This window comes from Fomitiporia mediterranea, assembly GCF_000271605.1.
Source record: "Fomitiporia mediterranea MF3/22 unplaced genomic scaffold FOMMEscaffold_1, whole genome shotgun sequence".
Lineage (NCBI taxonomy): Eukaryota > Fungi > Basidiomycota > Agaricomycetes > Hymenochaetales > Hymenochaetaceae > Fomitiporia > Fomitiporia mediterranea.
The window spans coordinates 4567744-4584090 of NW_006760386.1; the positions used below are offsets into that span (position 1 = coordinate 4567744).

At 40.3% G+C, this 16347-nt stretch overlaps 2 protein-coding genes across 2 annotated transcripts; both read left to right on the forward strand.

Moving 5' to 3' along the window:
• Nucleotides 1-59: 59 nt before the first annotated feature.
• On the forward strand, nt 60-3525 carry FOMMEDRAFT_164791 (alpha/beta-hydrolase; the record flags this gene model as incomplete). The annotated part of the gene is made up of 9 exons (XM_007261903.1): nt 60-251; nt 303-325; nt 376-573; nt 625-803; nt 857-890; nt 937-1049; nt 1102-1927; nt 1981-2105; nt 2170-3525. 9 exons carry the CDS (start codon nt 60-62, stop codon nt 3468-3470), a joined length of 2991 nt encoding a protein of 996 aa, XP_007261965.1. The 3' UTR covers nt 3471-3525.
• Nucleotides 3526-3963: 438 nt separating this feature from the next.
• On the forward strand, nt 3964-5972 carry FOMMEDRAFT_164792 (alpha/beta-hydrolase; the record flags this gene model as incomplete). The annotated part of the gene is made up of 9 exons (XM_007261904.1): nt 3964-4119; nt 4175-4197; nt 4247-4444; nt 4500-4654; nt 4705-4738; nt 4785-4897; nt 4950-5715; nt 5773-5897; nt 5954-5972. Coding segments are annotated over 9 exons (1587 nt in total), but the record flags the coding sequence as incomplete, so codon positions are not given.
• Between the last annotated feature and the right edge of the window lie 10375 nt (nt 5973-16347).

The window sequence follows — 16347 nt, forward strand, 5'->3', positions numbered from 1 at the left end:
TCCACAGGCACTTTGCAGAAAGAAAATGACAGACGCATTCAGACCACCATCCACAGATCATGCCAAACTCTTTAACGCGTCATGTTAGCCTGAACGCAGGGTCCTGGGTGCTTGAGACGCTCGTAAAGCATTATTTCGACCAGCTGTTTAAAGATAGGAAGGGTACATTTGATGCGGTCACGGTTGTTGGAGAGAATAGAAAGATCAGGCGAGAGGAACTTCTTTACGATGAAGTATTCCACATCGTAAAGGTGCGTGCATGCTTTATGTCATATGCCTGTTTGAAGCTAAAAGGGTATCAGACGTTCTTAGATGTATCGACTCAGTGAGCATTTCGAGCTACGCGGCACGCCACTCACTCTGACTTTTTATCAGCCACACGATAGAAGAACTTCAACAGTTCTCTAATACACGGACGCCGAGCGCACCATGGATGCATGTCACGCATGTGCGCATCCCTATGTCTATCTGCAACGATGCAGCGCGATACCTTATAGAAACGCTTGGTGGGGAAGAAATAACACGTCGAGTTGTTGGCGGAACGAAGTGGTGGCAAGTACGCGGGATCAGGGGGTCAGTCAACTCCTCGATCGATTCCACGTTTTGTTAATGATGAATGATTAGGGTCGATGCGCAGTGGATTGTTGCGAAGAAGGACTATGAACGAATCAAGAAACAACGGAAGCGTCAACAACAACAACAGGCGGATCAGTTGAGGAAAGAAGCCACGGAGAATGAAGAAGAAGACGCAGTGTACGACCCTGAGATGGACGAACTCCGATGTATTCTGTATTTTCACGGCGGTAAGTCGATATCTCTTCAATTTCAAGTCTGTATTAAGGGCTTCTTTCTGCAGGAGGATATTATTTTGGAAGTGTAGATCAGGAGAGGTATGATGGCTATTGAAACTTGTAACCGGATACTGATTCCGACTAGATACTTTCTTCAACGCTTTGCGCGGAAGTCTGGATGCCGAATGCTTGCTGTATCATATCGACTTGCACCTCAATACCCTTTCCCTTGTGCTATCCAAGATGCATTAGCATCGTGTAAGCTATGGTTACTTATATTATTTCTGGATGGCTATTAACATTCCGGCAGATTTATATTTAATTCGGCCACCACCAGACGCACCTCATACCCCTGTAAACCCTGCACATATTATTGTTGCCGGCGACTCTGCCGGAGGAGGACTCACGCTTGCCTTACTCCAAGTACTCCGTGATGTTAATCTGCCGATGCCGGCGGGCGGCATTCCTATATCTCCATGGTGTGACCTCACGCACTCTTTCCCCAGTATCCATATCAACACGGACACGGACGTCATACCAAAATATGGCTTATCGATCTACAAGCCGTCAGTCCTGTGGCCACCGCCGTCGGAGGAGCTTACAGATAAAGTGCAGGCGGGTCTACGTTCGCGGATCAAGCAGGTTGCACATCAATATCGGAGAGAAGTTAACGTGGAAGAAGTCAGAAGACAACCCACTAAGCGACCGAGCTTTTGGAAGCGTACAGTGTCTTTTCGCAATCGTGAGAAACGTGAGGAGGGAAGTGTGTCCAGGGGTCGGTCCGCGTCTTGCAATGCCTCAAAGGAGACACTTGCAGATCATGCGCGAAGCGGGGACATTCGAGCTTCTGTCGTAAGGTCCATATCGCGACAATCTTCACGGCAAAGCGAAAGAGGGTTAAACGCAGGACCTACAGCACACCTACCGACGGCTGATGAAGCAAATACTCAGACTCTCAGCGTGGTAGCAGAAAATGGCGAGGTGATACAAGTGCAGGATCAGGTGCACATGTATGCGCCGAACACGCTTCTGTTGCATCCACTTGTAAGTCCCGCATTGGGATACCTTGGTGGATTGCCTCCGCTTCTTGTGATCGTGAGCGATGGAGAGGTCCTGAGAGATGAGATCATTTACGCGTTAGTATTACCTTGCTTGATTCTCAACTTCTGCTCATGGCAATTTTTTGCAGTGCTCACAAGGCTGCTCATCCTGAGCGATATTCTGTCAAGCCTGAAGCAAGAAAGTTGTACCCAAAGCTTGAAGGTATTGAGGAACGATGTGAGCCAACGAAAGTACACCTTCAGGTCTATGACCGTATGTCTTGTATCCTCATTTGGTCCTATCAGTCCGTCGCTTATTAAATTCATCATCGTTTCAGAGGCTGCACATACGCTTCCGGTCTTGTTCTTCGCATGCAGAGCTGCGAAGTTCTGCTTCCGTGCTATGTCGATATTCAGCAGATACACGTTCGGCACCCTTCCGGCACAGCCCTCACCAAGTCCTAGCTCAAATAATGAAATCTCACCCCAAAGGAAAGGGTTTCGGCGATCCATTTCGCTTTCAGCGTCTGTCTCGAGGCGTCTTTCCATGATGGGAGGTCGCAAACGCCATGTCTCTTTTACCCAAGATGAAGTTGGACAAGAAATACCTAATGGCGAAGTTCTGAGTCCTATCTCTCAGGCTAGCAGCCCTAGTCGACTCAGCGAGTCAAGCAGTAATTCGTCCTCACTCGGAGGACTGAATTCGCACCCTCAGTTGGACCAGGAGGTAATGCGTTTTGCTGGTGACCCTGTCGTTTATCAGAGACGCAATGGTGGCCTTCCCTCGGCATTCATAGACAATATGATTCGAGAACGCGTTTCCACGCGGGGAGAAATCCGTCCACTTGAGCCAGAGGACCAGCTCCCCGCATGCACTGTTCCTCCTGGACGAGTTGGCGTGGCAAGCGAGCTTGTTTTGCGCAGATATCTCGAAGGCAGCACGAAGTGGAACGAACGGTTCGCGAAGGCGAAGGAGACTATCCGTAAACAACGTGCGCAGAGTTTGAAACTCGCTAGGAACGACACCGTACGAAATGTTACGCAGCTTCAGATGCACTTCTTCCAAAATGCTGACGAAGAGAGGGAGCGGGAGGATGGAGATGTTGACCCGAATGTAACCATAGATGGTTCGGTTAGGGAAGGATTACGAACGTCTGCAGCAAGTTGGGCGTGGGCTTGGGCACTAGATGGTGCGGAACATCCTCCACCTAGTAGTATCGTCGCGAGACGGGATACCGAGGAAGCGCGCCGGCTTAGTCGAATCGCAGACTTACCGGCTGATACACATGACCATCGGATGAGCGGGAACAACCTCTGGTCTTATCTCGTAAACAAGCTGAGTCTGGAAAAGAGCGAGGCGAAGGATGAGCAGCGCGCTGTCGAGAGAAACGAGGCGGACAGTAATGGGAAGGAGGCTTCCATTGATTCTGCTGGGGAGACCGAAACGACAGCGAGACAGGACATGTCCCAGATGAAAGAAAAGAGAATACATTGGCCGAGATCCTTGTCGAGAACTGTGATGAGATCGAAAGCCGCAAAGGAAGGAGATAAGAAAGTCCAGACACCAGGTGGCACAAGCGTTCCAGTATCCCATACGAATGGAAACAATGACTCTATCGGAATGGGCACTATCGGATAAGGATACAGACTAATTATAATTTATCGTGGCTTTCGGATTTATCATGTTCTACTACTCACAGAGTAAACTGTCCTTGCTAGTGAGAAAGATATTATAGTAACATTTTTGCGTTCTCTTTCGCTTTGCAATGCAACATGATTTGCTCATCGGCAAATGCCGATCACGATCTTTCCTCAATTCAGGCAACTCAGACTACTGTCCTCCATAATCCCACCCAGTGGAATCTCTGTCTACGTATATCTCACAACTGGAATACCTGCTGTCAAACTCTACCCACTGCTTTCTATGTCAGTGCAGAGCAGTAATTAGAGGTCACGCGAGCCACTGGAGTTTGACTCACGCTGGGGTTAGTCGCATATCAGCATGGCAGATTCATCGTCCCATACGCCTTGAACGCCACTTTGCGGGCAAACAATTACGCTATACAATGGCAATAGCAAGCGATATTTGAGCACATTGAAGTGAGGAAGGGAGATGTAGCGCTTGTCCCACCATGTCTACCATCTCGAGACGTACGCTAAAATCGGTACCCGCTCTTCTGTGGTTCCAGGTAGAGCACCTTCTCCAGAGAAACGTTGGGAAATCGGGAAAGCCTATAAATTCTCTCGACGACGATCCCGGATATAGAGAAGCCTTTGAGTTTTCCAAGGTATGCTTATCGTCTCATGACTCGCATACACTTGAGGCTTGACCACATTATATAGTTCATCATGGAGGAATCTACGAAGTACGTTACAAATGATTTACCACGTAGCACGTGTCCTGACGTGCAGTAGGTATACAATTGAAGAAATACAGCAGGTGGGCAACGCGCCAACGCCAGTAACGCCGGATATGAAAAAGATACCGGTAGTTATACCGATGGACGTTTGCGGCGAAGCGGCCAAGAAGCTCATAGAAGTACTGGGCGGGGAAAAGATAACACGTCAATTCGTTGGGGGTACTGTTTGGTGGCAGGCACGCAGCATCGACGGGTCAGTTTCTTTAGCTGATTTGAGGTCTATGAGTCTAATACAATATAATGATTAGCATCGACGCTCAATGGATCATAAGAAATGATAAAGAAGTTAGAAAGCACAAGAGATTTCATTTATCTAGACGTCTTCAGCCAGAAGCGCCGGATAGAGTTTCTGAATACGACCTTGACATGAACAAATTGCCTTGCCTACTATATTTTCACGGTGGTAAGCGGTTGATTGTTACTCTTCCTCTCCGACGTTAAACGACTATATAGGGGGATATTTCACGGGAAGCGTGGATCAAGAGAGGTAATTACATATCTCGCGGGCCATCATAAGTATTGACGTTGTGTAGGTACGCAATTGAAGTCATGGCCCTGATGCCTGCTATCCGAATCTTTGCTGTATCATATCGACTCGCCCCTCAATACCCTTTCCCTTGTGCAATTCAAGATGCTCTGGCATCATGTACGCTTGTATATGTTTCCAGCCGTAACGTCTTCTCAAGCATAGTATTTAGATTTATATTTGATCGATCCTCCGTCCGATGCGAAGCATAATGTTAATCCGAAGCAACTTATCATTTCCGGGGATTCTGCAGGAGGCGGACTTGCTCTTGCGCTACTTCAGATCATCCGCGACCTAGGTCTGCCTAAACCTGCTGGAGGCATCCTCATATCACCTTGGTGTGACCTTACACACTCATTCCGTAGTATTCATTCCAACACAGAGACAGACTTCATTCCTAAGTATGGTCTTTCAATCTACAAGCCCTCTTCCCTATGGCCACCGCCGCCTGACGAGCATGTAGTCAAGATGCACTCAAAGATACGCTCCCATGTTAATCAAACCACAGGCCGGAAAGGACACGCATCCACTACCAGTCGCAGGAAACGGGACGTTCGGAGTGACTCCACCAATCGTAGCTCTCCTAAGTCTTCGCAGAAAGCATCGGCAAATTCCGTAGAAGATGGAGACGTAACTGCTACCGCTGCCAGGAAGTCGGGGACGTCGTCATCACCAAGACGAGGTGGAGGCAAAGAGACAGTGGATCGTGTGCCGTCAGCATCCTTTCCAAGGACGGACACAACAAATGACCAAACGTTGCGTGTTAAGATGGAGGACGGAGGAGTAATAGAAGTGAAAGATCAAATGCATCTATATGCACCGAACAACCTTCTCAGACATCCGCTCGTGAGCCCGGCCTTGTCATACCTCGGCGGGCTCCCTCCACTATTTGTGTTCGCAGGCGACGGTGAAGTGTTGCGCGACGAAATCATTTACACGTCAGTATCGAAGTTGCTGAAATTCTAATTCGTACCCTCTGATCATAGCCTTCTTAGTGCTCATAAAGCCGCTTATCCCAAACGCTATCCTGTACATCCAGAAGCAAGAAAGTTGTATCCCAAACTTGAAGGTATTGAGGATCACTTCAAACCAACCTGGGTGCATCTTCAGGTTTATGACAGTCAGTTCCTCGTTCCGTCCACACCATCGTGCAGTATGAGTGACCACCAGTTTCAGATGCACCTCATGTATTTCCAATCTTATGTTTCCTCTGTGATTCTAGCCGTCCCTGTTTTAGGTCTATGTGGACGTTCATCAAGGAAGTGACTGTTCCGATGAAAGCGGAAAATACTTCAGCTAATCAATACGCACCAAGAGAACGCGCAACTGAACAGACTGGTTCCATCAAGGCCACAAAAGGCAACGATGACCCCGTCCAAGCAACTCAAGCAAGTGCATCCGAAGGTCGTGCTTGCTCATGTGGGGAACCTGAGCAACATGTGCTACTTGCATATAGCAGCAGGCTATATAGTCGGCCTGCAGAGGGCGAGACTTCTCCGTACCAGCAAGACACGATGATAAGAGTTCGAGTATCCGCAAGAGGAGAGATTCGTCCGCTTGAACGAGAAAGCGAATTAGATGCATGCACCATGTCGCCTGAGAAAATTGGTGTCGTAAATGAACGTGTGGCACGTAGGTATATTGAAGGCAACAAGAAATGGAAGGATCGGTTCTCCAAAACGGAGAAGAGAATCCGCAAGAAGCGGGAGACGAAGTTAAAGGATGCAAAGATCGTTCCTTCAAGCGAACGCAGACGACCACGAGAGCGCCCGCCACGGGTCAAATATGGAAAGCAGGATGCTGACAGTGTGTCTACCACAGCAGGAACTTCTCACCACGAGGGAATCTCGAATTCACAGAATAGGAACTGGGCGTGGGCGTGGGCTATCAGTGATGACGAGTGCCCACCCCCGAGTAGCATAGTCGCACGGCTTGATACGAAGGAGGCGCGTCAGCTTGCCAGGATAGCGGATAAACCGTGTACGGATCCGTGTAGGACCAGACTATGGTTAAGAATTGTCTGTGAAGCCAAGCGTAATAAAGAGAGATGCGAAAATGATAAGCATCAGGCTGAATACGACAATGGACGAAGACGCTCGACGCTCGACTCTGAGGACAAGCCAGCTCGGGTTGTGTCGCATGGAGTATCGAGTAAGCGCAGGATAAGAAGCACGCTTTCATTGCCACGAAGCAAAGAAATTATAGCCAATCATCTGTAATTTGTGAAGAAATGCCTTGTATCAATCTACTGCAGATGCGTGAAACTGAGAAAGGGTTATTATGGCTGAGACAATTGTGCGCCATTTATGCATGTATCCATGGTATACCCTCACACTTTGCGTTTTGTTCGTTTCTAGGGATGAATGCACTCACATCATTATTCATATACCACTTTCGATAATTTCAGATTCTTTCAGTTAAGTTTTATATCTATGTACGCAAACTTATATCTTGTGCCTCGTACTAGGAAATATTGACTGTTGCAATAATTCATTCAATTCTTAATTCCATGAATGCTCTATATAGATTATACTGGACTGCTGGTACTATATATAACTTGCCCTTTTGATTTCAGCCAAGAAAAAGAGTCAAAACCAAGATACTGGCACTGTAACTCAAACTTTCTAATAATGAGCATTAATTTGCTGAATGGAGACTCTCCCCACAAACAATAATTCATTACTATAGTAATAAATACCTAGCCACATAAGTACAAATTGTCATAAAGTTTGAACAGGGATCAAGGGATTAATAGCAAAGTGAACAGTTGCAGGTCACTGACCACAAGGGTGTTACTGACAGTATCCATGATTCCTCCCTCTAATCAAGTCTGCCTGCATACCTGTCAAAACAGGAACACCACCAGTAAAGGTCTGCCTATTGCTTTCGAGCCACTACATTTTTCCTCACTTCGAGGTATCAGTCACAGATCAGCATGACACATCTATCTGTCCTACATTCCTTGACAATACTTTGCAGTTTTCCTTGATTACATTATACAACAGGGATGGCAGGCAATATTTGAGCAAATTGAAGTAGGTTGCATCAGGAAAAAGTCCATTTAAATATAATGAATTACAGTCCATTTAAAGAAATATTAGCATTTTATATACATTGTAATTCATATGTAAGGGTTAGAACACAACTATAAGGATAAAATAAGGTATATTAATGTATATAAAGACTCTAAGAGTGTTATAAATCATTACAATTCATTGAATACATTATGATAACCTTACATTATAAGATAAAGTATTATACTTAGATTATAACTTTGAAGACAGACTAAAATTCACCTTGTAAAAGATTTTATATTGTTTGTATAAAGCATTCAGATACTTGTAAAAACTATATCAATGTGTTAAAAGTAATATAGACATGTCAGATTACTATCAACTGTATCATAAAGTAAAATAGTGCTTTCCTTTTACATCTAAATATAATGTTGGTTTTGTTTTACAGCTTTGCTACTATCACAAACATTGATTACATAATCAATGCTGAAGATTGAGAGCATATAATGACACTCTTACAGCTGTCACTCTTTCTCCTCAACCTCTACCATCTCTCTAAGTCTAACCCTCTACCCTAACACTATGTTGTTACTTTTGTTCTCTCTAGCCTAGTCCTCTACTTGTAAGCATCCTCTAGCAGGTACTCTGAGTGTAACAACACAGACAATAAACATTGCTACAACTTGTCTCTCCAATCTACTGTTACAGTGTCTGTACAGAGTCTCAGATTGTATGTTGTACTACTAAGCTGACTACACTGTCCTTTAATGTAAAGTAGTAAGTATCTAGTCTACTTTATAAAAGATTGTACAATAGTTACTCATTGTTACAATTCTCTACTCTTGTACCTTCAGTTCCAAGGGTTCTACACCCTTCTGTACTAGAACTCAGAACTTCTGTCTCTTAGGGGTGCTGTCTATAAACTATATGTATACTGACTCTTACTACTACCCTTCCTTACTTTATCATTCTATTCCTTTGACCACCCCTTCATTCTTTGTTCATTCTATAGTCTCTTACCCTTTGTCTATCCCTTCATTCTTTGTACCTTTATCTTTGACCTTCCTTTCTTTCATTCTTTATGGCTTATCATTCTTAGTAGCTTATACTCTCTAAGTACTCTTGTATAGTTTAGTATATATAGGCATACAAGATCAGACTAGTCCTGTAGTCTTGATCTTGTCTACTCTAGATAGTCCTGTACTCTTAGACTCACTCTATATACTCTACTCTTGTCTCACTCTCTCTCTCTACCTGTTCTACAAGTTCTGACTACATTCTAGTACTTACATTCTATATTTCTGTTGTGTAGAATAGTTGTAGCCTGGGTCCCCTTACTGAGCCTTCAGGTCCTCTCTACACTGTTACTAACATTAGATCAAGACTACTTATTACTACTCTACAACTCTCCTACATTTTGAGCATTAGTACTTACTGTTGTGTTAATCTCTTTTCTTTGTCCTAACCCTTTTACATTTTTAAATTTTAAACTTTCTAAATCCTTTTAAACTTTTGCCACCCTTCTTCTATTCATTACCCCTTTTAGTTTAGTACTAATTCCTTTGTAGTGTAAACATGAACCCTTCTACACTAACTGTCACCCCTACTGTCCTACCAGATTAGTAGTTACAAGTAGACCTAGCTTAATATGTGTAGACCTCTATCTAAGAGGCCTTTACTAACTACATACCCTTAGCCTCTTTGAAACCTGTTCTGATTGTTCTAGAAGTCACAACCTGTTCTAGAAAGAAAGTACATATAGCTCACCCTTTAGACTTTAATGAACAGTACTTTAAGGACTTCTAGCACTAAGTCAAACTATATGTGGCTACTACTTTGACCAATCTATTCTTAGATCTCAATTATATCCTATTTGTCCTCTCCTTTATAAAGGAAGGTAATATAACTATCTAGGCCTAAAACTGGATTGAAAGCTATTAGATTAGAAGCCTAATCTGACTTTAGAACAATGAGTCATATTTAGAATTCATAAGACAGCTCTGTACTTCCTTCATTAATCTGAATAAGAAGTACAATGTACAGAACAAGTTTGTGTCTCTGTAATAGAGCAAATGTTCTACTAATACCTTCTTTCAGGAGTTTAATATCCTAGCCTAGAAGGTAGGATTTGTACTCAGGTTTGATAATGTCCTTATTAGAATACTAGAAAAAGCTCTCCACCTAGAACTAGTTAATAAGATTCTTAGAATAATACTAGAACTGGTTACTTATACTGAGTAGAAGACACACACTATCTCCTTCAACTAAGCTGTAGCTTGAATGTATCAAGTCTGTGTAGAACACTTACACATGTGTTTAGCTCTGACAGTTCTAAGTCCTTAAATCAATCTGCCTATAATTTGTAATCAATCTGTTCTGATAAACATTAGAGAAGCCTGAAAGTAAGAAGTATACTTTACCTGTAGAAAGTCAGAGTACTAGATTAAGGACTACTTACAGAAACAATAGTATATCTGTTAAGTTATTAGAGTAATAATGAGTAACAAGTAGGATTTGTAGTAAGAAGCCTTTTCTACAAATCTAGAAGTCACCTTAGAACTCCTAGACCCTGACTACATACTTTAGGATTTTGTAGAGACCTAATAGTAAATATAGTACTAAAGGGTTATAACTCAGATTTTTTAATAGCTACTTTTGATTCAATAGACACTGTAGGATTAGAAGTAAATAAAGTAAGAAAAGTAGAAAAAGTAGAAAAAATAAATTAACAAAATTATTTATTAGAAAGAAAAAAGTTGAAAACAAAAGTAGATAGTTCTCTTATTTCTTCTGATTCTTTTAATCCTTCTCTTCACACTTTATCTGAGTCTAAATCTGTACAATCTGACCTACTACTTTTACATTCTAAGATCTTAGAACATTTAAAATACTATCTAGCCCTGTTCACTACTTAGTAGTTTGTCTATAGTATTAAGTAAGGATGGTCTCAGCTGAGTTTACAGCTAAGGACATGAGTCTGTCCTTGTTGAAAGAGAGAGGTTAATAAGGAAATGTTAGTACATATACTTACCCTCTTAAACAATAAAGCTACACAAGCTATACATTCCTTTTAGAACAAGTAGCAGTTTATTAGAGGATGTTCTGAGTACTAGCTTTAAGTCCCTATCCTCTTAGCTCTCTTCTCAGAATCCCTCCAGATCTAAACAATAACTCTAGTAGATAGTAAATATACTAGTTTGTGTATTAATAAGGCCTTTGTGTAGGAACACTATCTCCCTACTTAACACATTCTACTTCCAATCCTAGTATACAATGTAGACAGAACTCTGAACCAGAATAGTTAGATTACTAAGTTTGCTCAACTATAGATAACCATTCAGGATTATAAGGAAAGTATTAAGTTTAGAGTCACTAACCTTAGAAAGACAGATGTCTTTATTAGATTCAAATGGCTCAAGGCTTACAACCCTACTATTAACTAGTTAGAGTAGACACTCACATTCAATTAGTGTCCCAAGTTATACAACTACCTTATACTACTATTCTGAGTAGATACAGATACTTTTAATGTTACTAACAGTTCTGATGAAGGTGACTAGTTATTCTTCTTTGACTAGAATAAATATGTAGACACATATTCTAGTCAAGACAGAACAGAGTCAATCTAAAGAATGTCTAAGATGGAACCAGTCTAGAACCACTTCAGAATAACTCTACTTTAGAACACACATAGACTCAGCCTGTTAGATTTTGTCTAAGAGTTCTCTAAAGTCTTTAGTAAAGAGGAATTTGACTAACTTCCTAAACACTGTTTCTAGAACTATACAATTGAATTGACTGAGGGTTTCTAACTTAAGGATTGTAAGGTCTACCTACTTAATAGAGACAAGTAGGAGGTGCTTAACAAGTTCCTTTGGGAAAATCTTTAAAATAGCCAGATCTGACCCTTAAAGTCCTCTATAGTCTCTCCTTTCTTCTTTGTTAAAAAGAAAGATGAGAAGCTTTACCTAGTCTAGGATTATTATTATCTTAATAAGGGTACTGTCAAAAACAAGTACCTACTCCCTCTAATTCAGGAGCTTATTAATAAGACACATACATTTAGGGTTTTTACTAAGTTGGACATTTAATAAGGATACAATAATATTTGGATTTAAGACAGAGATGAGTAGAAGACTGTATTCTAAACTAATTGTAAATTGTACAAACTAACTATAATGTTCTTCAGACTAACTAACTTGCTTACAACATTCTAGTCATTTATGAATCACATCCTTACAGATCTAATTAACTCAGAGTATGTTAGTGTGTATCTAGACAACATTCTAATCTTTACCCAGACAGTTAAGTACTATTACTGACTAATCTAAGTAGTTCTATAATAGCTCTAAGATAATAAACTGTTCCTCTAAGAAGTAAAGTACTCTTTTACACAGGAGTTAGTAGATTATCTAAGCTTTGTAATTAGTAGAGGAGAGGTCTGTATGAATCTAGCAAAGGTAACTACAGTTCAGAACTAGTTATAACCTTAGAACCTGAAACAGGTCTAAGTATTCCTTAAGTTTGTAAACTACTACTAGTACTTTATTTAAGACTTTAGTACTATTACTTAGCCCCTTCACAATCTTACTAGCAAAGATGTTCCTTAGTAATAGGATGATTAGTAACAGTCTGTGTTTGAGTCCCTAAAGTAAGCTATTACTAGTAAGCCTGTATTAGCAGTTCTAACAGTTGTAGACAAGTTCTAAGTTAAAGCTAACTCTTCTGACTTTGTAAATAGAGTAGTACTGTTCTAGTTTATTAACAGAAAGTAGTGTCTGATAGTGTTCTAATTAGAATCCCTCTCTGTAACAGAACAGAACTACCCTATCTATAATAAGGAACTCCTTACAATTGTCTGTTCCCTAAAGGAGTAGTGTTAATATCTCCTTAGTATTATACAGAAGTTTGAGATTTAGAGTGATCACCTTAATCTCTAATACTTCCAGGTGCCTCAGAAGCTTAACTACTACTAAGCCTACTAGATGTTAGAACTGTAGAACTATGACTTTGTACTGACTCACAAACCTAGAACACAAATAATAAAAGCTAATTTACTCTTAAGACAAGTAGGTTATGAAAGAGAAGAGAATAATAACAAAAATCTTGTTCTTCTAAACAATTCCTGTTTTACATTCAAGACAATCTGAGAGATCTGACTCAAATCTAAGGATGTTAACTTTGTCACCTATATATAGTAAGCTCTAAGACACACACAGGACTAGGTTGTAATGAAACAGTTAGAGAAGTAGGTTAGGGATTAGAAGAAGGATAAGGATAGACAGGTTTACTAGGAAGGCTAACTGTATGTTCTGAAGGATTAGAAACTGTAGAAGGACATTGTTTAAGCTTATTACAACAATCTAACTATAGAACATTCTGGCCAACACAAAACACAGGAACTTATTACTTGAAACTACTAGTAGTTAGGAATGTAGAGGGAAATCCTAAAGTATATAACTAGTTACAATATGTACTAATAGACTAAGGCCTACTAGACAAGGGTTCAGACTCCTCTACATCCACATTAGATCCTAAATCACTCTTAGGAAGAAGTCTTAGTAGACCTGATTAGTAAGCTACCTGAGTCTTAGGGTTATAACACTATTTGTATAATTATTAACTGATTCTCTAAGTAAGTTTATATAGTTCTAACCTAAACAGAACTCACTTCTAAAGGTATAGTGTGTATTTATTAGGATTATGTCTTCTAGTTGTATAGACTCTCTTAGAAGCTCATTCACAATTGTGGACCACAATTCAAGTTGAAATTCATATAGGACTTGTATATACTTCTCAGAATTTAAGAAAACCCTTCTACTATATATTACTTACAGACTGACAGTCAAACTAAGTGAGTCAATCAGGAGATTGAGCTCTACCTCTAAATGTTTATTAATCATTAGTAATCAGATTGGTCTAAATGGTTAGCTCTAGCAGAATTTGTGTATAATAACTAGTAACACTTTATAATAGGACAGTCTCTATTCTTCCTCAATCATGAGAGACATTTGTACTAGGAGACAGTTCTAAACCAGAACAGTAGTTCTAAATCTGTAACAGACTTTGTAGAACAAATGTACAGAACCAGAGAGAATGTACAAGCTCTTTTAGAAAAGGTAGTATAAGTTATAAAGTAGAACTATAATTAGAAGAGGTCTGTAGCTAAGGATTACTAGTCTAGTGACAAAGTTATACTAGAAGCTACTAACCTGACTATGAATCACCTAATGAAGAAGTTGGACAATAAGCACTTTAGACCCTTTGTTATTAAAAAGAAGGTTAGTGTCTCTGTCTACAAACTCTAACTTCTAACAATATAGAAACACATACACCTAGTGTTTAATAAGGCTCTATTGTCTCAGTACTATGATTCTAGTTTTCCTTTACAATAAAGACCCTCTCTACCTCTACCAGAACTTATTAGCTCCAAACTAGAATACAAAGTAGAGTATATAATAGATACTAAGCTACTATACAGAAAACTCAAATTCCTTGTTTACTAGAAAGGGTACCTAGTTGAGGAGCACACTTGGGAACCTGTCAAGAACCTCACCTATACTCTTAAGACAATCCAAGATTTCTATCAGCTTCATCCTAGTACTCTACACAAACTCAGTCTTACAGATTTCTAAGCCTTACTGTTCTAACTTATACTTAAGCTACTAATCAAGTCTAATGTTCACTAATCAGAACAATTGGTTTTAGAGGAGGGGTAATATTATGATTCTCTACTCTTGTACCTTTAGTTCTAAGGGTTCTGTACCCTTCTGTACTAGAACTCAGGACTTCTGTCCCTTAGGAGTACTGTCTATAAATTATATGTATACTAACTCTTACTACTACCCTTCCTTACTTCATCATTCTATTCCTTTGACCACCCCTTTATTCTTTGTTCATTCTATAGTCTCTTACCCTTTGTCTATCCCTTTATTCTTTGTACCTTTATCTTTGACCTTCCTTTCTTTTATTCTTTGTGACTTATCATTCTTAGTAGCTCATACTCTCTGAGTACTCTTGTATAGTTTAGTATATATAGGCATACAAGATTAGACTGGTTCTGTAGTCTTAATCTCATCTACTCTAGATAGTTCTGTACTCTTAGGCTCACTCTATATACTCTACTCTTGTCTCACTCTCTCTCTCTGCCTGTTCTGCAAGTTCTGACTACATTCTAGTACTTACATTCTGTATTTCTGTTATGTAGGATAGTTGTAGCCTGGGTCCCCTTACTGAGCCTTCAGGTCCCCTCTACACTGTTGCTGACACTCATCCCTTCTCTCCCAACTTTTTGTCTCCCTTCTATCCCTTCTGCTCCTTGTCCTACTACTTGTATTGTCTCCCCTTCATTGTCCTCCTTTTTTTACATTTGTCTCCCTTTTTGAATTCACATTCACACATCTGTATTGTTGACCAATACTAAACAACTTCTCTAATAACTCTATACATTTGTGTACTTCTTCCTACTCTGTAGTGTAAGTAAGAATTGATGAGCATACACAAGTATACTCACAACAATGTTCATGTATAACCACTCCTATTGTACCACCCTCTCTCTAACACTGTATATATTTTACTCCTTTGTACATTTCATGTTTAACATTACTCTTAACAGGTTTGCCTTACACACATTTACATTCCTTAGTAGTACTATCTATGACACCATTTCAAATAAGGTAAGTAGTAGCTATTACTTACCCCTCCCAAGCTGAGTCTGTTCACATTACCCACTTCACCCTCTCCCTTCAAGCTAGAATGTTCCAGAGATACACCTTTGTAACTACACACAACAACTAAGTTCTCTACTCTGACTATGTCTTACAATTAAAGGTGTATGTAATGTGCACATACAGGCACAGCTTTGCTTACTACTCAAATCAGCTTGTTCACATCAGGAAAAAGTCTAAAAGGTTATATTACATTATAATGGTGTGAAAAAAGTGAAAAAAGTAAAAAAAGTAATTTACATATTATCAGACCTTGATTTCTGATAAAGTAGTATAACTTTGTATAAGATACTGTAAGGTTTATGAATGTAATAAAAGTACATAAGGGTAATACCCCTTTTAAACATATAAAATGCATAATATTGGACCTCCCTTTTTTGAAATGTATTGTAAGGATTACCAAGTTTTGAAAGGGTAATATATATTTGTAATGTTTTACAGACTATACATAGTTATTATTCCTTAATAATAATAATTTTCCCTTACATCCATTCATTATTAAAATAACAAAAATCAATTATATTAAAATATTTGTACGATACATCATTATCTACAATAATTAAGGAAAATAAACCGAAGCACATACATAGTGCAGCCTGCGTCAAGATTTGTGCAGAGAGCGAGTGAGAGTGTCCGTGTCTGCTGTGATGCGAATACGAGTAGGTAGAGGTTGGGATCGGACCAGACTCGAGCAGCGAACGAGTGCATTACGGGTGTCGATTGCCAGGCCCATCCCTTGACCAGATCCAGACGGACCACCAGAAAGCGAGGGCGTTGAGAGGCTCAACGGTTATGACTGCATCTGCAGTTGACCCGTCCTTGCAAGCAC